The sequence below is a fragment of the Strongylocentrotus purpuratus genome, unplaced genomic scaffold (assembly GCF_000002235.5).
Source record: "Strongylocentrotus purpuratus isolate Spur 01 unplaced genomic scaffold, Spur_5.0 spur5_scaffold_7, whole genome shotgun sequence".
Taxonomy (NCBI): Eukaryota; Metazoa; Echinodermata; class Echinoidea; order Camarodonta; family Strongylocentrotidae; genus Strongylocentrotus; species Strongylocentrotus purpuratus.
Window position 1 is genome coordinate 15,473,816 of NW_022145613.1, and position 23,856 is coordinate 15,497,671.

Genomic DNA, 23,856 nt, shown 5'->3' on the forward strand with positions numbered 1-23,856 from the left:
TAGAAGGGTTTGGGGTCAACCCCTGCCCCACAAAATAAATTGCAATAAATAATGATTGCAAGAACCCCCAATATATATATATATATATCTGTTTACACACACACACACACACACACGTACGTACGTATTTAACTTAAGGCGTCATTAGACGGACATTTGGAGTAAAATAATGAGGCATTGAGTACACATGGTCATAAGCAGGACAATTTCGTGTTCTTTTAACGATTGAAATAAAAAGTACTGCCCTCTGGGTACGTTTGCAGGCAGAGGCAACTTTAAAGCCTCCCAACAAACAAAAGGTTTCGTCGTTAGTCATTAGTTTAATTAATTATATTGTTTGAATTTAGGGTTAGTGTTAATATACCAGTTGTTATGATGTCCGATTAATGTACCATGTAGGGTCATATATATACGTGTCCGCCGAGTTGCTATATATTAATATTGATATATAATCTTATAATCTTATTAAATTATTTTCTTTATCTCTTTGAATGACAGACTCCTCGATGCTATTCAGAATGATACGTAGAAATAAATCACCTACAATACATTGACTGCCCCCTCCCCCCGAAATACATAATGCGCCTGCAATAGATATATCTCACTATACCGCCCTTTTTATTGCAAACCTTTTTTTGTTAGATATAACGTTAGACCTAAACCTAAAATAGATGGCAAAGCTCGTATCTATACTCACTGGCAATATTCATCGTCTGTATAGTGTCTAAATCTATTTCATAATTATCTCTCTGAATACCATTACGAAAAAAGAACAACCCATAAACATTGCTTACTCGTAGAATTAAAATCACACACTTTATTACAGAAAATAGAAATACGACAGATGATTCAACATGTGCAATGATTGTCTTCTTTAAAATCCAGTGATATTCTGAACATCCCGTTTAATTCATGTTTTTCATATTTTCTCATTTCTAAATATTGTCTCCTACTTTTAGTGAACAGTCATACATAATTTGGATCTTCTACTCAGTAATATTGTCAATATTAACTTATTATCAAACTTTATCAATGTACACAGAGGTCAATTCTTAGTTTTCATACATAACCGTTCTGTATTGGATTTTAAGCTGATCAGAAGAGGGGTTGATATACAAATCCATACGGATGAATTTTGTGTTTATTTAAGAATAACAAGAGTTGTTGTGGTCTAGGGGACACGTAACCGGACTGTGGATTTCATGATTCGCGGTTCGAGTCTAGCAGCGGCTTGAGTACCCCGTAGGAAGAAATTATTTGAATGCTTGAGCACCTTTTCACGGCAGCTCGGCTCAAGCCGGGGTAATCATTTGAGTGCAAGGCCTTCAGGGAGAACAGTATGAAAACTGATGAGGCTACCCTCGTTGTTATTGTTATTGTTATTATTATTATTATTATTGTAACATTTTATCATTGAAATACGGGATAAATATATGTAGCACTAGCAGTTAAACAGTTGTTGTTTCATATATATCCAAAAATGTGGTTCTAGGAATTGTTCATTCAAATTACAATCGTTTACCAGTATGTATGAATCTGAAAAATCTAATACATATATAGAAGTCCGGGAATACATATAATTAATTTGCCGTCTTGCAGCAAAGTTTTACGATCTTAAAATTACAGCTGTTTAAAAGTCAGCTGCCTGACGCCTGTCGTGAGGTCTAAACTTATTTCGAATACGAAAATATAAAATCTGATTAATTCGAAAGAAATCCCCACTACAAATCTCTTTCGAAAAGTGTTTTAAACACACTAGGAAGAAAATGATGATTGTCACGCAATTAAAATTCAAATCAAAGAAAAACATCACATCAAAAAAAAAAAATGTTCACTCACGGTACGAAGTGTTTATAGTGATATAATTGGGCATTTGCAAAATTTATGTCATCATTAGGAATACAAAATTGTTGTTAATATTATGATCACATTTTGAGAGGTACCAAACTATAGCTATCGTTTAAAAACGTTTCATGTTCATAGTGCTCTATTTTCAATTTAAAATGTAATTGTTCCATATATTGGTCCTGTCGTAATATTGACTTTGATAACAATATAAAAATCGGTAGCAACTAACAAAATTGTACGTTACGGATTATGTACATACTAATCATGCAAAACAAAAAAAATATCAAAATATCCATATTGAAAAATTGCTTTTATTTGTACTAAACATTAACTCTGACTTTTTAAATAATGATTTTCTTATTCATTTTGACAAAATTGAACTTCAAATCAAAACGCCCTGCCGGAGAATTGTTAAATTCTTAAAGGGCTTTAAAATTTTAATGAAGAGTGGTATTGGTGTGAATAAACGAAGTATTACATTTCAAGACCACACAAATACAATGGATTTACATCTTTAAAAAATCAGAATTGCAGTCAAACTTAATTTAAGCCTTTTTAAATACTGACGTAAAAGCAGGTATATAGCAAATATATACAAATTTAGAATTTTCTCACACACACATCAATTTAGATCGGCGGAAAAAATAAAATTAGAACATGCTAGTTTCTGCTTTTATCAAATCCGTTTTCGGAAGCAAATAGAAATTTGTCACACATGTTTAACGTTGCGCTCCGAATAGCAAACAAAACGTAAGTTGTGAACGTTCCAGTAAGCATCAGTTTCCTTCCTCAGCCGTCATAGACAATCGGATCTTATTCTGTATAGAAATGGGAGGTCGACAAAACATAAGACAAACTTTACAAACAAGGAAGTAAAGGTGCATAGCTTCATAAAATAAAGACAACGCCTGCAGTAAAATGTTACTCAGGAGGAGTTATCTGGAACTCATTACCTATTAACTTACAAAATTCTACATCTATTTCTTCATTTAAATACCTTTATAAAAGATTGTACTTTCATTAATGTTCTAAATAACCAATATCTTCATGGATGTGAACCCCTATTTTCCACTAAATATGGGATAGAAGAGGAGGATTGGCCACAAATGTATCTACTCCCATTTAAATGCACAATAGAAGTTAAGATGAGAGTCTTCCAGTTTAAAATTTTGCATAATATTCTATACACCAATGAGAGACTATTTAAAATGAAGCAAGTTCAGACAGAACTTTGCACATTGTGCGAGACCTCTGTTGAAACTCCTTTACACCTTTTTTATGAGTGTAAGGTTGCTGAAGATTTAAGACGAGCTTTTGTTGATAAAATTGGTCTAAAGCTATCTGTCAGATATGAGGATCTATCTAGGAAAAGAATGATGTTTGGATTCACAAAGGATTGGAAGGGACCACATAAAATATTATTAAATCACTTAATTATCTTATTGAAGAGATACATTTATATTCAGAAATGCAGGAATTTAGTAGTAAGTTTCATAGGTTTTGAAACGTTCATTTGCAAAATCAGACATATAGAATTGGTAATTGCTAAACAAAAGCACAAAGAAAACATGCACTATAGAAAATGGTCCCCTATTGAGAATTTATTTTAATTATCCATAATTATATTTTGATAATGATACAGTTCAAACCACCCGAGACTGATTTTTTAGTTTTTACATCAGGTCTGTTTGTTTGTTTGTTTGATTGTTTTTTTTTTTTTTTGGTGATTGTTACAGTGATTCGTATTTGATTATTGTTCTTTTAATGTTATACAATTATTTAATTCTTGTATGATTGTTGTTTTTGTAATGTTACAAAAAATTTCGAAAATCAATAAAAATTTGGAAAATAAAACAAAAATATCTTCATGGATGTGTGTACATATATATATCTTTTTTTTTACCCTACTTTAATAAATACAAGTTTGTTAGTTCTGTTTTTTCTTACATTGTTTCAAATCATTCTTTTTGTGATTCTGGGTAAACCTTTGAATGTAAATCTATGTGTCCAGTTGCTGGTTATTTTTTATAAAATGTTATATTATTCAATATCCATGTAATCTATTCATGTTTTGCATATTTCAATGATATTTGTATTTCATTGATATTTTGTATTTCATTGCTTGTATTTTACCATGTATGTATATATACAGGACCAATATGAAAAACAGCCTTGGTTGATATTGTCATCCTGTATAAATATTTTCAAATAAATAAATAAATAAATACATAAATAAATAAAAGTAATATTTCATGTACGGTACACTTCAATATATTCAAAAATGTGCATTTTACAACTAATCATGAATATCACGATGGTTCTTATAAGTAGAAATAGTAAAAAATCAAGATAAAAAACGTCTTCGTATGGCTAAGACATTGTTTTCCAGGGCAGAATGTACGAAGATTATTGATTTTAATTAATTAACCTTCACTGTGCACTGCAGTAATCTTTGCACATTTGAACATTTTCACCTTTGGTCAGAAATCTTAAAGCCAGATCCCATTAGTCATACAGGGATCTAAGATCTAACCCCCCCCCCACACCAAAAAATAAAATAATCCAATAAATGAAAAAGATGAATACAAAAATGAAAAAATGACGCAAGAAATGTATATAATGATAAAATACATGAAACAATAATAATTTAATACATACAAACATAAAAGAATACACGTACGTAAATGTATATCTGATCGTCGTTTTGCCGGTTCTAATTTTTTTTTAGCAACTTTGCATTATTGACATTTCTGACATTTCTGGATCTATTTTACTCCTTGGATGCGATTCGAAGCAGATATGTGCGCTTTACATATCTGAAATTTTAACCATCATTATTATCATTAATAGTATTATAAGTGTTATTATTGTAGTCATATCTGTTTCGGGCCTGTCTGTTCTACAATCACCGTTTGATGTAAAAAATACAAGGAATTACATACCCAAATTGTCCATGGTATCCTTAATCCAGGTAGTGTACCTCGAAATCCTGGCATATACTCCCGGGTAATTGGCCTGGGCACACCCTATACCCCAACTGGTAGATCCTACCAGATGCCAGCGACCATCGGCACCCTCACAAGTAAGCGGTCCTCCACTGTCACCCTGTGTTGTATAGGGATTTATATACATGCTGGATGTAATACTTTCATAATGAAAATTAAAACTTAAAAATTTAATATAATAACGTTTGAGGGAGCGTTATCTCTTACTATCATGGTCCGACGTACCTACCAGTAACAAAGGGCTCAAGAATCGAGAGAAACATACTGTAAAACACAAGAGGATTATACGTGGTATAGTATGCTGTAAAAATGCGAATATGATAATTGTTACAAAAACAAAGTAATAGATTCTTAAAATCTATATAATACACATGTATATGTATATATAATACATATACATGTTTATATATATCACATGAACTGTATCTCACTAAAATGTGAAAAAATATAGGTTACCGTTAAAAAGACCTTCTCTCTTATGACCAGACATTCGTCAAAATCAATACCTTGGGGGCGTTTAAGAAACTTGTGATCTGTGACAAATGACAGTCTGTGTTATAAGCTACTAAAATCCTTGCTTCTGATTGGTTATCAGCAGATTTGTCACTGATTTTTGCTGTTTGTCATTGAAAAAAGCTTGTCAACAGGTGCTTCAATATTACAACTTTCAATCTGTACATGTGTCTAAGTTTAAAACGGCGAGTAATTTCCGGGGTGTTATGGATAAGAATTAAAACAGAAAGTCCATAAAAACTATGCCCTACAATGAGCCAAGTACTAATCATATTTCTAATTACTTTACCTTTGATAAGGGACGCAGAATTAAATAATACATGTACCTATACCAACACTAGGAAGAATGTAGCGGTACAAACAAATGTAATCTTATGTATCATTTTATCTTGGAATGGCATCACAAAATAAAAAAATATCCTGATCTAAAAAACCTAGGCAAGGTATTAAAGTATTCGAACGTTGTAAACAAATCCTAAGCACATCGAAAAAATACAATTTTGACTTAATAACTCAGTGGAAAAAACAAGAGTGGAAGGTCAAAATTCCATTCCACGTGGCTTTTTTCATTTTCTTATGTCTTAGTTTTGGAAACTGTGTTTGCCCACGTCCATTGGGTGCCCAATTCAAGCCGAGACACTGGTCTCGAACGTATATTTCAAACGGAAGGGGGTGGGGTGTTGGGTTTAATTGTGAATAAGCGGGATGTAGGTTTCCAAAGGTTAATTAGGGTGTGTATCGTGCACTATAGTAAGTTATTTCAGGAAAATAGGAGAAGTTATCAAAATATGATATATAAAGAAATCGTTGAAATGTGCTATACATTGTAATTAACCGAGAGCACAGATACAACCCAAATTTTTTTTAAGGAATTTGATTTACCTGACAAGAATCTACTCCGCCTTCGATGTATCCAGCACACAACTCAGCTTCTTCTACAATACCGTATTCACCGTAAAGGCCATTACAGATGTCATGGCTGATTATATTCACCAATGCTTTCTGAAGATCATTCGAAATAAAACCTGTAGAAAACAAGTGCAGAATCGGATCATATTAATACCGGCTTGATTTTTCTTGTGTCTCACATGGTTTTGGATTTATTAAGTTGATACAAAAATTGCGATTCTCGGTTTGGGAAAATTATTATCTATCATTGAAATTCTATTCAGATGGTAATTGAATTAATATGGATAAAAAAAGTAAAAGGCAATATGTTTTATTTGTGGAATGACTTTACCTCCAGAAGACGTAGTACCCCATCCTGCGATCCAACATCTGCTGTATGCCATCGTCTCATTTTGTATCGTAGCTAGGCAAGCTGGTCTTACGTAATCGTTGAATTCCACTGGTTCCGAAAGATGGACTAGTGCGATATCATTCGCTATGCCATTGATATCACCGTAATCCGGATGCATGACGACGCTGTCAGCCTCTCTTACCACCTTATGCTCATGGCTATCTGACAGATGACGAATGCCAAGGGTAACGGTGAAATCACTAGCTTCCATCCCATCTCTGTATTTTGGGTAATAAAATATATAGGCAATGTATTACAAGATAGTTGGGATGTATGGGAAGCAATCAGGGGTTTTTCAAGAACGAGAACATGACATATTTCATGAATTATGAAACATGAAATAACTTAGGCACAATGATGAAAAGAACAAAAATACATAGGTCATCTGGTGTTATCTTAAATGTTATTACACTTATACAAAGAAAAAACCTTCCATGAATAAAATTCATGTGATTGGTAAGTAAAAAGATGTTTAGATATCAATCCTAATCTTAACAATAACTTAAAATGAACGGAGAAATTGTTTTTGAAAAGCATCAAGAAATCTGAGAATATACTTACGCGCAGTGAGCTGCAGTCAGGACCCATTGGTTGTTTATCAAAGTACCGCCACAGAAATAGCCTCCCATCTGAACAGAAGCGATCCAAGGGAATTCCCCTAGTTCAGCATTGACTCCTCCCACTATTCTAGAGTGGTAGTCATCGACAGCTGGGCGAGTACCGCATAAGGATTCCCCTGTCAGATCTGTGTTAATGAAAGACATGAGACCAAGATGCTAATTAAAGATATATCGCCAATTAATCTTACCAGGCCGAACAAATCTTGCCAATGATGAACATTTCTGAACACATGACTATTGACTTGGAGAGGAGGAAATCTAAAGCGAACCTTACCGCCTTCTCCACCAATACAGTATGATTCCTCAAGATTTTCGTCATCACTCAGTTGTCTACAATCAATCGGCAAGTCTTCGTCCATCAATGCTTTGTAAGATTCTCGACAGGCATCGGTGACTTCCTCACAAAGAGCCTTGCAGGGGCGTCGAGACGGACCTCCGTGGGGGCAGTCCGCAAAAAGCATACTGCAGAAGAGGAGCAGAAAGTCTTCATGGCATTCTTCCAAAATGCTTGTTTCTTCAATCAAACTGATTGCACTATCACGGTCTTGCGCTGTTGGGTTTGGGAAGTATGTCCGATTGTAGGATAGCAGTTCTTCGCAAGTTGAGAAACGGAGATCAGTACAATGGGCTGTCAAAAGATAAAAATAACTATTTAAGAAGACAGTAGGCAAATATTAATCGACTACGAGGGTAATGGTACAAACTATCACCGAAGCGAGCATAGTTAGTGTACATTTTCCGAGTGAAGGAAGTTAATATTTGTTTTATATCCCACATCGGCAATAAGGTCTATTTAAAGAAATGATTTTGCAGACAGTTTAGCTTCAGCTAGATTTTATAAAGCACAACACGCATACATGTAATACAGTCGATGCGCGCTCATTTGACATTGCCATTGACATCGACATTTCACGTAACCTACTTTGCTACGCTTATTCAATGGGAAAGTTGGGCAGCAGCAAAACATTACGGTACAAAAGTCCTAAAGCAGGGAGGTTTTTTTCTATCATTCATCATGTGACCTCGTTTAGACCAATTAGATTGCAAGATTCTTAGTATGCGGGATATAATTGCTACTGTATCCATAAAAACAAACAGATTGTCATACTTTCCTTCCTTTGGAGAATTTCAGAAGTCGATACAATAAATTGGGATTCATGTAGAAAATAAGAAAAAATCGAGTGAAAGAGAACTTGTACACACAGAATTTGACGGTTAGTTAATAGTATCTGTTCTATTCCTTATGTATATTTTGTTTGCATTAAGATTGTACAGAGCACGAAAAAGGGATAGTTTCAGTATTGATTTTGAGAGAGTGAAAACATTTACTATTTAGCGTAGTATAGTAAATTCCGGAATCCACTTTTTCAACCGATCACCGATATTTCTGCGTTCGATATCTAAATTTCTTTAATGAGCGCGCAAGCTAAATCCCCCGCCTTAACTTTCTTCAGCCGGTATGATGTGCATAGCCATCGGGAGAGTTCTGGCACTGCGTGTGCGTAGGCTAGGATCGCGCATTGAGAAAAGCAGCTGAAAAAAAAAAACTTAGTTCGACAAAATGGCTGCTTCCAGTAGTGACCGTGGTGAAATGGCTGCCGTCTATACCCGTTTTCACCTGTTAGATGTGGAAGAATCGTTGAAATTTAACGAAGGAGGTGACAGCCTGGCAAAAACACGAAGAAACAGATCAGGTACGGACTTTCTGTCTTTCGGGTTTTTGTAAGGAAATAAAAGCCGAATTCGATGGTGATCTTGTGGATAACGAAGCCCTACACCTCCTTCTCTCGCAGTTCTACGCTGGAGCTCGTAATCAAAACGGCGACAGCAAGGAAACGATGCAGGCTTTGCGATTTAGCCTTCAAAGGCATTTCTTGGTGTCATAAAATGTGGACGTTACTAATTAAAGGAGGATTCGTTTTCGAGAAGTGGGAAAACGTTCAAAGTTGTTGTGAAAAATCTAAAAGCAACAGGAAAAGCTGCTGTGAAACACCGCTCTGCCATTCCGAAGGATGAAATGACGATGATTCTGCAAAGTCTAGATTCATCCTCTGCCGATGGTCTCCAAAAGAAGGTTTTCCTTGACACCATGCTGTATTTTGCTAACATAGGTATGGAGAATTTGAGGAACATGACGCCAGGAGATTTTGTCCTCAATGAAGCTGACAAAAATGACGGTTAGTACTGTACACTCCGTGATATGCATGCCTAAATCATGCAGATGATGATGATGAGAGCCAGGCAGGACAGATGTGTTCCTTGCCAGGAAATCCACTTTGCCCTGTAACCAGCCTCGAAATGTATCTGTCCAAACTGAATACTGACTGTAAATGGATGTGGCAGAGGCCGAAATGTTTCATGGTATATGCAAATGCACCGCTTGGAACGAATACATTGGGCTCAATGTTGAAGAAAATCTGCCAAGAAGCAGGCTGCAAAATCTACACAAATCATTCCCTGCAAGCTACTAGCATCTCACTTCTGGACGAGGCAGGATATCCATCCCGAGACATAATGACGGTGTCTGGCCATAGAGCTAAAAGTTATACTAAGAACTACGCACGCACAAGTGAAGCCAAGAAAAAGATGATGTCAGAAACATTGTCAGAAATGTACCCCACAAACTCGAAGACCAGTGGCAGTGCAAATAATGAAGGACATCCATCTACATCTAAGATTACTCTCACTGAGGACATGCATGCCGAGCCTGAGAATGAAAACATGCCACCATTAACTGATAGTCAGCTGGAGCGGGTTTTCGATCAAATATCACAACGGGCACTACTGGGAGCACCAATACCAGAGCCTCCTAAACGATAAACGTCATTAAAGATCGACGGCCAGAATATCCTTTTCATGGCTGAACGGTCAATATTTTCAATAAGTAAAACAAGGAAAAGCTATACGTTCGTGGTTTTGCTTTGACTTTTGAGACTTTATATTGAATTGTTCGACGCTGTTTATACTTGGGAGTTCTGGCATTTAAAAACACGTTTTTGTGAAATTCAATTGACTTGGATGAATTTCGATTTATCTGGAAACTAAGAAGGAATTTTAATCTGTAAGTCATTCACCTTTTCTTCCCTATTTATTTAATTTAGGCCTATGCTGCCGAATGCTCACAGTACATGTTTCTTTGTAATAGTGAGATGCTAATGTCTCATGAGGGATACAAAACATATATACAATGTCTTACTCGGGTCTAGCAAACTATGAGCATTCAGAGGCATGAATATAGTAACTTTTCTTCGAGGTAAATTTGATATTAATTTGCTCTCGGGAAAGTTACTATTTATGCCTCTTCATCAGCTCATAGTTTTTCCTAGACCCTCGAAAGGTATTGTATGTTTGTATGTTATTCTCCCAACTCTGTACGTCATGAAAACTTACGACATAAATCTTCGTCAGAGAAGTCCGAGCAATCATTCTCTCCATTGCATACATCATCAGATTCCAGACAGGTATCATCACCGCACAGGAAGTCACATTCATCAGTGGAATTATCTGCAAAGAATGGCAAACATCATTATTACCAATAGTAAAACCATCTTAGTTGACAAAGAGTTTTCTTGAGTGGTCAAATACATAGAAAGTACTTCATTGTTATGTAATTTCAAAGCAAATCCTGTAGGTGTGTATATCGATATATATGTTTTTTTTTAATTATCTCTGTTTAATAGCAAATATATCATATCTTTAAAATGGAATAAAGCATATTTGAGGTATTTTTTTAGTCAGGAAACAATATCTGACCATAATTATACTAATCATAATTATACACGTACTTCTAATACATTTCCGCCAGTTAATGTTGCAATAGAAAAGTGACACATACAATTTTATGCAGTTTTTTAACATTTGAATTGAGAAAAGCATATGGACAGAACACATACCGGTATTTGTGTGGTTATAAAGCACCTAAAGGTATCACATTCAGAACAGAACTCTACAGCCCCTTTATCATGTTTATTGTGGAATACAATCATTCACCGGCATGTCAACTGCGATATGTTGAGCACGAAGTGCCCGAGTGTCGTCATATTTGTATGATGAGATGTCTGTCTGCTTGAATACCATCATATTCGGGCAGCGAGGAAGGAAATGTCCTAATTTGTACAAACTTTATTCAATGTCATATTTACTTGCTTGCTTCGCTCGCTTATGAATATTTAGAAGCTATGACATTTTATAATGGGGCAAGCGATATCATCTCCTCCAAAATAACAACTAATTGAACTTACCTTCATTATCTGTAATAGACGAATCTGAAGAAAGAATAAATAGAGGCAAAATTACCAAGATGATTTTATCAAAGATGATTAGGCATGCTAAATAAAAATATATTTTTAGCAGTTGTATGTACTTCATATTTTCATAGTTAATTGACTTTTGCCGTTGTTTATCAAAATGTAGTTTTTCCTATCGAAAAAAAATTGGTCAAGCTGAAATAAAATCGCATCTTCCTTTCAATGTAAGGAAATTGCTGATCCATTTCTCACCAAATGAATGTTAAATATCAAGCGCAGACTACTTTACCGTCAAACTCCATCGTGTCTTTGATCCAGTCTGTGAAGTGCGAAATCCTGGCATAAACGCCTGGGTTATTGGCCTGGGCACACCCTATACCCCAACTAGTGGATCCCACTAGATGCCAGCGACCATCAGCACCCTCACAAGTTAGTGGTCCTCCACTGTCACCCTGTGTTGTATAGAAATATTTTATCAAAAGTAAGAAAAAGTAAAAGAACAACTGCCTTGGGTAAGAGGGACTCTTCAAAATTGTAAGTAGGACCAAAAGTCTATGATACGTTATTGGTTTTCGCAAAAGTTTTCGAGTCCAAAATATTTTTTTCAATTGGTAGACGCAAAGTTAATCTCTGGCCTCAAGACTATCGAAGCGTAATGTTCAGTGGGACATTAGAATTACTAAAGATTTGGGACACCCAATAATTGATTTCGTTCATAATGAAATATGGCAATTTACCTGGCATGAATCCACTCCGCCTTCGATGTATCCAGCACACAACTCAGCTTCTTCTACAATACCGTATTCACTGTAAAGGCCATTACAGATGTCATGGCTGATTATATTCACCAATGCTTTCTGAAGATCGTTCGAAATAGAACCTGTCGAAAAAAAGTGCAGAATCGGGTCACATTAATACCGGCTGGATTTTTCTTGTGTTTCACATGGTTTTGGATTTACTAAGTCGATTCAAGAATTGCAATTCTCGGTTTGTGAAAAAATAATATATCATTGAAATTCTAATCAGATTGTGATTGAATTAATATGGATAAGAAATGTAAAAGCTATATGTTTTATTTGTGGAATGACTTTACCTCCAGAGAACGTAGTACCCCATCCTGCGATCCAACATCTGCTGTATGCCATCGTCTCATTTTGTATCGTAGCTAGGCAAGCTGGTCTTACGTAATCGTTGAACTCCACTGGTTCCGAAAGACGGACTAGTGCGATATCATTCGCTATGCCATTGACATCACCATAATCCGGATGCATGACGACACTGTCAGCCTCTCTTACCACCTTATGCTCATCGCCATCGGACAGATGACGAATGCCAAGGGTAACGGTGAAAGCACTAGCTTGCATCCCATCTCTGCATTTTGGGTAATAAAATATATAGGCAATGTATTACAAGATAGTTGGGATGTATGAAACATGAAATTGCTTAGGCGCAATGATGAAAAGAACAAAAATACATAGGTCATCTGGTGTTATCTTCAATTGTATTACGCTTATACAAAGAAAACACCTTCCATGAATAAAATTCATGTGATTGGTAAGTAAAAAAGATGTTTAGATATCAATCCTACTCTTAACAATAACTTAAAATGAACGGAGAAATTGTTTTAGAAAAGCAACAGGAAATCTGAGAATATACTTACGCGCAGTGAGCTGCAGTCAGGACCCACTGGTTGTTTATCAAAGTACCGCCACAGAAATAACCTCCCATCTGAACAGCAGCGATCCAAGGGAATTCCCCTAGATCAGCATTGACTCCTCCCACTATTCTAGAGTGGTAGTCATCGACAGCTGGGCGAGTACCGCATACGGATTCCCCTGTCAGATCTGTGTTAATGAAAGACATGGGACCAAGATGCTAATTAAAGATGTATCGCCAATTGATCTTACCAGGCAGAACAAATCTTGTCAATGCTGAACATTTCTGAACACATGACTATTGACTTGAAGAGGAGGAAATCTAAAGCGAGCTAACAACTTACCGCCTTCTCCACCCATACAGTATGATTCCTCAAGATTTTCGTCATCACTCAGTTGTCTACAATCAATCGGCCAGTTTTCGTCCATCAATGCTTTGTAAGATTCTCGACAGGCATCGGTGACTTCCTCACAAAGAGCCTTGCAGGGGCGTCGAGACGGACCTCCGTGGGGGCAGTCCGCAAAAAGCATACTGCAGAAGAGGAGCAGAAAGTCTTCATGGCATTCTTCCAAAATGCTCGTTTCTTCAATCAAACTGATTGCACTATCACGGTCTTGTGCTGTTGGGTTCGGGAAGTAAGTCCGATCGTAGGATAGCACTTCTTCGCAGGTTGAGAAACGGAGATCAGTACAATGGGCTGTCAAAAGATAAAAATAACTATTTAAGAAGACAGTTTCTACTGTATCCATAAATAAACAGAAAACTCGAGATTCGAGACAAAATAGATATAGAACAAAACAGATTGTCATAGTTTCCTACATTTTGAGAATTTGAGAAGTCGATACTATAAATTGGGATTCATGTAGAAAATAACAAAACATCGAGTGAAAGAAATTTTTTGTACACACAGAATTTGACGATTAGTTAGTAGTAAGCAAATATTAATCGACTACGAGGGTAATGGTGCAAACTATCATCACCGAGGCGATGATAGTTTGTATCCATTGCCCGAGTAAAGGAGGTTAATATTTGTTTTATAACCCACATCGGCAATAAGGTCTATTTAAAGTGAATTTTACATTATTAAAACAACTGATTTTTGCAGACAGTAATTTAGCTTCAGCTAGATTTTACAAAGCACAACATGCGTAGGGCCTATGTAATACAGTCGATGCGCACTCATTTGACATTGACATTGACTTTGACATTTCGCGTAACCTACTTTGCTATGCTTATTCAATGCGCAAGTCGCGCAAGTGGGGCAGCAGCAAAAAATTACTTTACAAAAAGTAGATAATACTAATCTATACCCTTTTCGTGCTCTGTACAATCGCAATGCAAACAGCTATACATTAGGGATATAATTTCTGTTATATCCCTCATGTATATTTTTTTGCATTAAGATTGTACAGAGCACGAAAAAGGGATACTTTCACTATTGATTTTGAGAGAGTGAAAACATTTACGATTTTGCGTAGTATACTAAATTCCGAAATCCACCTTTTCCACCGATCACCGATATTTCTGCGTTCGATATCTAAATTTTTTCATTTTTTGGAGTGCAACGAACGCGCAAGCTAAATCCCCCGCCTTAAGTTTCTTTAGCCGGTATGACGTGCATATAGCCACCGGGAGAGTTCCGGCACGGCGTGCGCGTAGGCTAGGATCGCGCATTAAGAAAAGCAGCTGAAAAAAACTTAGTTGGACAAAATGGCTGCTTTCAGTAGTGACCGTGGTGAAATGGCTGCCGAATATCTCCGTTTTCAACTGTTAGATTGTTGAAATTTTACAAAGGAAGTGACAGCAAAAACACGAAGAAACAGATCAGGTACGGACTTTCTGTCTTTCGGGTTTTTGTAAGGAAATAAAAGCCGAATTTGATGGTGATCTTGTGGATAGCGAAGCCCTACACCTCCTTCTTTCGCAGTTCTACGCTGGAGCTCGTAATCAAAACGGTGACAGCAAGAAACTGATGCAGGCTTTGCGTTTTAGCCTTCAAAGGCATTTTTTTGCGTCAAGTAATGGGGACATTACTAAGGAGGATTCGTTTTTGAGAAGTGGGAAAACGTTCAAAGCTGTTGTGAAAAATCTAAAAGAAACAGGAAAAGCTGCCTTGAAACACCACCCTGCCATTCCGAAGGAAGACATGACGATGATTATGCAAAGTCTAGATTCATCCCCTGCCGATGGTCTCCAAAAAAAGGTTTTCCTTGACACCCTGCTGTATTTTGCTAACAGAGGTATGGAGAATTTGAGGAACATGACGCCAGGAGATTTTGTCCGCCATGAAGCTGACAAAAAAGACGGTGAGTACTGTACACTCCGTAATATGCATACCAAAAATCATGCAGATGATGATAATGAGAGCCAGGCAGGACAGATGTGTTCCTTGCCGGGAAATCCACTTTGCCCTGTAACCAGCCTCAAAATGTATCTGTCCAAACTGAATACTGACTGTAAATGGATGTGGCAGAGGCTGAAATCAATAGCAAAAGTAACTGATGTTTCGTGGTATATGCAAATGCACCGCTTGGAACGAATACATTGGGCTCAATGTTGAAGAAAATCTGCCAAGAAGCAAGCTGCAAAATCTACACAAATCATTCCCTGCGAGCTACTAGCATCTCACTCAGTGGCGTACCTGGGGTACTCAGTCAGGGGGGGGGGGGGGGCAAGCGACCTAAACAAACAAAAAAGGCGATGATAATTTTCACTTCTTGCGAGCGAGCGAGCAAAACAAAATCTTTAAGTAACGTTTGGTATATAAATTGGTATTGTTGCAAGTTGGGGGTTGGAACATTCACTTGTTAGCGACGTTAATTTCATTTTTTTTGCAAACGAGCGTAGCGAGCAAGAAAAAAAATCACTTATTTTTTAATAATTGCCACTTAAACTTGGTTCAATTGTCCCATGCAGGGCGCGGGAACAATATTGTGTTTAGGGTGATTTCATACCCATTTTAGCTAGCGAGCCAAAATACATCTTTCTCTCAATGAATTGCTATATAAAATTTGTTTCATTGTTACAGGTCGGGGGCGGGCACAATCGTGTTTAAGGCAATGTCAATCATTTCTCTTTTTAATGATATTGTAGCAGGTTAGTGGTGGGCACATAATTCCACGAGCTCGCGTAGCGAGCGAGCGAAACAAATCACTTCTCTTTTATAGGGAAAATATGGTACATAAAACTTGGGTTCATTGTTCAATGTCAGGGACGTGATTATTAAAGCAGTGTTATTTCTATTTTGGCGAGCGAGCGTAGCGAGCGAGCAAAAGAAACACTTCTGTTTTATAGGGAAAATATGGTACATAAACTTGGGTTCATTGTTCCATGTCAGGGACGTGATTATTAAAAGCGGTGTTATTTCTATTTTGGCGAGCGAGCGTAGCGAGCGAGCAAAATTTTTGTAATGATAATTGGTTCATAAATTTCAGATTTTTTTTGTTGCAGGGCAGCTAGGGCTTACACAATCATGTCTAAGGTGATGTTAATTCCGTTTTGGCGAGCACGAGCAGACCAAAACTTCTTTAAATAACGTTTGGTACATAATTATTAACCGGTTGTTGCAGGTTGGGGCGGGCACGTTAGCGGTGTCAATTCCATTTTGGCGAGCGAGCATAGCGAGCAAGCAAAAAAATTTCTCTTTTAATAGAAATTAATGAATAAACTAGTTTTTATTGGTGCAGGTCAGGATGGACGCAATCGCGTTTAACGCGATTCAATTCCTTTTTGGCGAGAGGGCGAAAAAACTCTTCCATTTTTAATGATATTGTTGCAGGTCAAGGGTAGGCACAATTGTTTCCAAGCAATATCTATTCATTTTATTCGCGAGAAAGTGTAGCGAGCGAGAAAAATGAATTACTCTCTTTTAGTAACATTTGGTACATACACTGTGTGTTATTGTTGCCATGGTTGCAGGTCGGGGCCCGTCGGGGCAGGCACAATTGTATTCTAGGCAATCCTTTTCTTTTTTCAGGGGGACGAGCAAGTGAAAACATTTAATACAAAATAGGCTAGCAAGCAGTTCGTGCCAGCGAAGAGTTTCGAATTTGTTATATCACTTATATTTTCCTATTTTCATTTGTCTTCATTTTTCAGGGCCATATGCGGAATATTTTTCTGGTGGGGGAGGGGGAAAGATGCGTTAAAAGTTTTCGAAGAATCTCAAAAGCAAAAGGAGTGAAGGGAGTTCGAGCGACCGAACTGGTCATGAGGGTACTTTTGCATTTTCAAATGTAGAATTGAAGGATTTGGTATAGGCCTACACTACATTTTCAGGAAATCTGCCTCCCCCCTGGTGCGTACGGCCATGGTCTTTTTTTTTTTAATATCCCCATTTTTTTCCTTTCCTTTTCTTTTCCCTTTTTCTTCCTTTTCTCTTCTTCTTCCTTTTTTCTTTCCTTTTCCTTTTTTTCCTTTTTTATCTTTCTTTCCTTTTCTTTTTTTCTCTTTCTTTCCTTTCCTTTCTTTTCTTTTCTTTCCCCTTTTTCTTTTTTTCCCCTGGAGCCCGTCAGGGGGGGGGGGCACTCTGCCCCCTGCCCCCTGCCCCCTCCATAGGTACGCCAGTGATCTCACTTCTGGACGAGGCAGGATATCCATCCCGAGACATAATGACGGTGTCTGGCCATAGAGCTGAAAGTTCTATTAAGAACTACGCACGCACAAGTGAAGCCAAGACAAAAATGATGTCAGAAATATTGTCAGAAATCCACCCCACAAACCTGAAGACCAGTGGCAGTGCAAATATTGAAGGACAACCATCTACATCTAAGATTACTGTCACTGAGGACATGCATGCTGAGCCTTAGAATGAAAACATGCCACCATTAACTAATAGTCAGCTGGAGCGGGTTTTCGATCAAATACCACAACGGTCACTACTGGGAGCACCAATACCAGAGCCTCCTAAACGATAAACGTCATTAAAGATCGACGGCCAGAATATCATTTTCATGGCTGTACGGTCAATATTTTCAACAGGTAAAACCAGGAAAAGCCATCCATGTAATAACGTTTGTGGTTTTGCTTTGACTTTAAGACTTTATATTGAATTGTTCGACGCTGTTTATACTTGGAAGTTCTGGCATTTAAAAACTTGTGTTTGTGAAATTCACTTGACTTGGATGAATTTTGATTTATCTGGAAACTAAAGAGAAGGAATTTTAATCTGGTAAGTCATTCACCTTTTTTCCCTATTTATTTAATTTAGGCCTATGCTGCTGAATGCTCACAGTATATGTTTCTTTGTAATAGTGAGATGCTAATGTCTCATGAGGGATATAAAACAGATATACAATGTCTTTCTCGGATCTAGCAAAAACTATGAGCTAATGAAGAGGCATAAATAGTAACTTTTACGAGAGCAAATTTGATATAAATTTACTTCAAGGAAAAGTTACTATAGTTATGGCTCTGAATGCTGAAAGGTATTCTCCCGACTCTTTACGTCATGTAAACTTACGACATAAATCTTCGTCAGAGAAATCCGAGCAATCATTTTCTCCGTCGCATACGTCATCAGATTCCAGACAGGTACCATCACCGCACATGAAGTCACATTCATCAGTGGAATTATCTGCATAGAATGGCAAACATCATTATTACCAATAGTAAAACCATCTTGGTTGACAAAGAGTTTTCTTGAGTGGTCAAATACATAGAAAGTACTTCATTGTTATGTAATTTAAAAAGCAAATCCTGTGGGTGTGCATAACTATATTTTTTCCCTTTTAATTATCTCTGTTTAATGGCAAATAAATCATATCTTTGAAATGGAATAAAGCATATTTGAGGTATTTTTTGGAGTCGGGAAACAATATCTGACCATAATTATACTAATCATAATTATACATGTATTTCTAATACATTTTCCGCCAGTAAATGTGGCAATAAAAAAGTGACACATACAATTTTATGCAGTTTTTTCAACATTTGAATGGAGAAAAGCATATGGACAGAACACATACCGGTCTCAAACACCTTGATTTCAATCCAAAAGCCTGTTCTTCTTTCAGAATGGTCAGATGTAAATATCAACCACATATGATTGTTAGTAGAAATAACGTCATTAGGCAACGAGTAACCGGTAAGATTCCCCAACTCCGATGACTGTACCCGCGGATCTAAACCGGAACCGACTTTAAGGAAGTCATAGTCAGATTCAAGATCAAACGCGTGAAACTTTGCCACAATCCGGTATTTCTCTGGTCCAGAAACAAGCCATTTCATGTTTGCGTCGTTGGGATAATTATCCGGATAGTTAGGTGAAACAATGGTCAAAGATTCACCGTAAGTAAACATGCTGACCTCGGTGCCATTGAACAGATCTGAAACGAGATTTGCGATATCATGACCGTGAGTAATGCAGGTACTTGATTTATCTAACAACTGTAAGACACATTGAAATAATCAACATTTATGTAACGGTGCTTCCTCGTCATCCCAGCTATTACGCAAGATTTTATTAAAACCGATAAGGAATTCGGTTATGAATTATTTCACTTAAACAAAAAATTATAGTTGGCTTGGCTTGGTTCAATGTGTATTTGTAACGTTCAACTTTTGCAGCCTAATACAAATTTTGTACAAAGTCTGCCATATTTGTTTTAAACCTTGAGTTACATTTTTGGCCCTGTTATAGTGATACTTAAATAATCGCTTAAGTGATGAAGATATAGTTATTTATTACCAGTTATATTTTCCTGCCTGAAGACCATGATCTCAATCCAGAATCCATCTCTTCTGACGGAGTCGTCGGAAGTAAAGTTCAGCCACATCTCATTGTTGATGGAAACCACTTCGTCTGGAAGAGAAGAACCTGCCAACTGCACCAACTGTGAGGTCAGATCACCCGCGTTGAGACCAGAACCAATTCGCAGGTAGTCATAGCCGGACTCAAGATCAAAGGTGTGAAACTTGGCCACAGCCCGATAGTCTTCTGGTCCTGAAACGAGCCACTGAACATTGGCATGGTTCGGATATTTGTCAGGGTAGTTTGGTGATACGATGGTCAAAGATTCACTGAGTCCAAAGAAACTGACCTCGTTGGTAGGGGCGTCATCTGAAAAGCAAATGTTGGCATGGCTTTGTTAATATAACAAAAAGTGGGAATCACACTTTAAGAATGAAATATAGAGTTTTAAAACCCCGACATGCATAGAAAGAGGTATTTGTTTCACAATGACAACTAGACTCTGACAATAAAAGGAAGAGGTGACAAGTGAAAGAAGTGAATTTCTTGAACTCACTTTGCTCAAAATCTCACTGAAAAACAAAATGTGTGACATCAGACACAAACGGAATCTGCGGGTAAAACGGCCGCAGCCCCTTCACCCCACACCAACACGCATTAGAAAAATCCACCATTAGCAACAACCCTTTCTCATTGTAAAACAATTCTTATTCTTAAACATCCCTCGGCCCCTTCAAGAGCATAACAAGTGCGGACATGATTCCCGAAATTGTTGTCTTGAATCTACCCCTTGGGTAAAAAACAACAACAACAGTTGATATGTATTACCTGTCATGTTAACAACTGAGATCTGTATTGAAAATCCTTGTCTTGTCACTGAGTTGTCTGAGGCAAAATTCAACCACATTTCATTGCTGATGGAAACCACATCCTCAGGAAGATTAGAACCCGATAGCGTCACGAGTAGCGAAGTTTGATCGCTTGAATCAAGACCCGAACCGATTGATAAGAAGTCATAGCCGGATTCCAGCTCAAATGAGTGAAACGTGGCCCCTATCTGAGAGTCTGGTGGTCCAGAGACAAGCCACTGCATGCTAGCTTCATTCGTGTAGTTGTTAGGAAAGTTGGGTGAAACAACTGTCAGGAATTCGCCCATACCGAATACACTGATTTCAGTGTCATCTTCGTCATCTGAAAGAAAACAAGAACAGCAATTAAGGCCGTTCGGCCATTCTTGATCACAGTTTCACGTCTGAATTTCGAAAACGCTTTTGAGGACTTATTTTGTGTGGTTCTAAAGCACTTCAAAGTATCACATTCAGAACAGAACTCTACAGCCCCTTCATGTTTATTGTGGAATACAGTCATTCACCGGCATGTCAACTGCGATATGTTGAGCGCGAAGTGCCCGTATGTCCTCATATTTGTATGATGAGATGTCTGTCTGCTTGAATACCATCATATTCGGGCAGCGAGGAAGGAAATGTCCTAATTTTTATAAACTTTATTCAATGTCATATTTACTTGCTTGCTTCGCTCGCTTATGAATATTTAGAAGTTATGACATTTTATAATTTAAAAGGCAAGCGATATCATCACCAAAATAACAACTAATTGAACTTACCATCATTATCTGTAATAGACGAATCTAAAGAAAGAATAAACAGAGGCAAAATTACCAAGATGATTTCATCAAAGATGATTAGGCATTCTAAATGAATATATTTTTTAGATAGTTGTATGTACTTCATATTTTCATAGTTAATTGAATTTTGCGGTTGTTTATCAAAATGTAGTTTTTCCTATCGAAAATCATTTGGTCGAGATGTAATAATATCGTGTCTTCCTTTCAATGTAGGGAAATTGCTGATCCATTTTTACCAAATGAATGTGTAATATCAAGCGCAGAGTACTTTACCGTCAAACTCCATGGTGTCTTTAATCCAGTCTGTGAAGTGCGAAATCCTGGCATAAACGCCTGGGTAATTGGCCTGGGCACACCCTATACCCCAACTAGTGGATCCCACTAGATGCCAGCGACCATCAGCACCCTCACAAGTTAGTGGTCCTCCACTGTCACCCTGTATAGGAATATTTGATAAAAAGTAAGAAAACGTAGTACAACAACTGCAGTGGGTAAAGATGGACTCTTCGAAATTGTAAGTAGGCCCAAAAGTCTGTAATACGTCATTGGTTTTCGCAAAAGTGTTCAAGTCCAAACTTATTTTTCAATTGGTAGACGCAAAGCTAAACTCTGGCCTCAAGATTATCGAAGCCTAATGTTCAGTGGGACATTAGAATTACTAAAGATTTGGGACATCCAATAATTGATTTCGTTCATAATGAAATATGGCAATTTACCTGGCATGAATCCACTCCGCCTTCGATGTATCCAGCACACAACTCAGCTTCTTCTACAATACCGTATTGGCTGTAAAGGCCATTACAGATGTCATGGCTGATTATATTCACCAATGCTTTCTGAAGATCATTCGAAATAGAACCTGTCGAAAAAAAGTGCAGAATCGGATCACATTAATACCGGCTGGATTTTTCTTGTGTTTCACATGGTTTTGGATTTACTAAGTCAATTCAAGAATTGCAATTCTCGGTTTGTGAAATAATTATCTATCATTTGTAATTGAATTAATATGGATAAGAAATGTAAAAGCTATATGTTTTATTTGTGGAATGACTTTACCTCCAGAGAACGTAGTACCCCATCCTGCGATCCAACATCTGCTGTATGCCATCGTCTCATTTTGTATCGTAGCTAGGCAAGCTGGTCTTACGTAATCGTTGAACTCCACTGGTTCCGAAAGACGGACTAGTGCGATATCATTCGCTATGCCATTGACATCACCATAATCCGGATGCATGACGACACTGTCAGCCTCTCTTACCACCTTATGCTCATCGCCATCGGACAGATGACGAATGCCAAGGGTTATGGTGAAAGCACTAGCTTGCATCCCATCTCTGCATTTTGGGTAATAAAATATATAGGCAATGTATTACAAGATAGTTGGGATGTATGAAACATGAAATTGCTTAGGCGCAATGATGAAAAGAACAAAAATACATAGGTCATCTGGTGTTATCTTCAATTGTATTACACTTATACAAAGAAAACACCTTCCATGAATAAAATTCATGTGATTGGTAAGTAAAAAAGATGTTTAGATATCAATCCTACTCTTAACAATAACTTAAAATGAACGGAGAAATTGTTTTAGAAAAGCAACAGGAAATCTGAGAATATACTTACGCGCAGTGAGCTGCAGTCAGGACCCACTGGTTGTTTATCAAAGTACCGCCACAGAAATAGCCTCCCATCTGAACAGCAGCGATCCAAGGGAATTCCCCTAGATCAGCATTGACTCCTCCCACTATTCTAGAGTGGTAGTCATCGACAGCTGGGCGAGTACCGCATAAGGATTCCCCTGTCAGATCTGTGTTAATGAAAGACATGGGACCAAGATGCTAATTAAAGATATATCGCCAATTGATCTTACCAGGCAGAACAAATCTTGTCAATGCTGAACATTTCTGAACACATGACTATTGACTTGGAGAGGAGGAAATCTAAAGCGAGCTAGCAACTTACCGCCTTCTCCACCCATACAGTATGATTCCTCAAGATTTTCGTCATCACTCAGTTGTCTACAATCAATCGGCCAGTCTTCGTCCATCAATGCTTTGTAAGATTCTCGACAGGCATCGGTGACTTCCTCACAAAGAGCCTTGCAGGGGCGTCGAGACGGACCTCCGTGGGGGCAGTCCGCAAAAAGCATACTGCAGAAGAGGAGCAGAAAGTCTTCATGGCATTCTTCCAAAATGCTCGTTTCTTCAATCAAACTGATTGCACTATCACGGTCTTGTGCTGTTGGGTTCGGGAAGTAAGTCCGATCGTAGGATAGCACTTCTTCGCAGGTTGAGAAACGGAGATCAGTACAATGGGCTGTCAAAAGATAAA

At 37.5% G+C, this 23,856-nt stretch overlaps 1 protein-coding gene across 2 annotated transcripts in view; it reads right to left on the reverse strand.

The window, feature by feature from the left end:
• Positions 1-794: 794 nt before the first annotated feature.
• The window catches only part of LOC578975, a 69,624-nt gene continuing 46,562 nt past the window's right edge, over positions 795-23,856 (reverse strand). Inside the window, exons 31-53 of one of the 2 annotated variants that reach the window (XM_030974120.1) lie at positions 23,488-23,841; positions 23,149-23,332; positions 22,582-22,859; positions 22,242-22,384; positions 21,799-21,961; positions 21,505-21,528; positions 20,709-21,071; positions 19,878-20,249; positions 19,156-19,515; positions 18,651-18,764; positions 13,533-13,886; positions 13,194-13,377; positions 12,627-12,904; positions 12,271-12,413; positions 11,823-11,985; positions 11,528-11,551; positions 10,677-10,790; positions 7,561-7,914; positions 7,228-7,411; positions 6,607-6,884; positions 6,249-6,391; positions 4,791-4,953; positions 795-2,666 (exon numbers count right to left, since the gene is read on the reverse strand). In XM_030974120.1, the coding sequence (XP_030829980.1) occupies positions 2,662-2,666; positions 4,791-4,953; positions 6,249-6,391; positions 6,607-6,884; positions 7,228-7,411; positions 7,561-7,914; positions 10,677-10,790; positions 11,528-11,551; positions 11,823-11,985; positions 12,271-12,413; positions 12,627-12,904; positions 13,194-13,377; positions 13,533-13,886; positions 18,651-18,764; positions 19,156-19,515; positions 19,878-20,249; positions 20,709-21,071; positions 21,505-21,528; positions 21,799-21,961; positions 22,242-22,384; positions 22,582-22,859; positions 23,149-23,332; positions 23,488-23,841 (4,742 nt within the window). In that variant the 3' untranslated portion in view covers positions 795-2,661. The remainder of the gene's footprint in view (positions 2,667-4,790; positions 4,954-6,248; positions 6,392-6,606; positions 6,885-7,227; positions 7,412-7,560; positions 7,915-10,676; positions 10,791-11,527; positions 11,552-11,822; positions 11,986-12,270; positions 12,414-12,626; positions 12,905-13,193; positions 13,378-13,532; positions 13,887-18,650; positions 18,765-19,155; positions 19,516-19,877; positions 20,250-20,708; positions 21,072-21,504; positions 21,529-21,798; positions 21,962-22,241; positions 22,385-22,581; positions 22,860-23,148; positions 23,333-23,487; positions 23,842-23,856) is intronic. The other variant, XM_030974121.1, reaches the window with a different exon arrangement.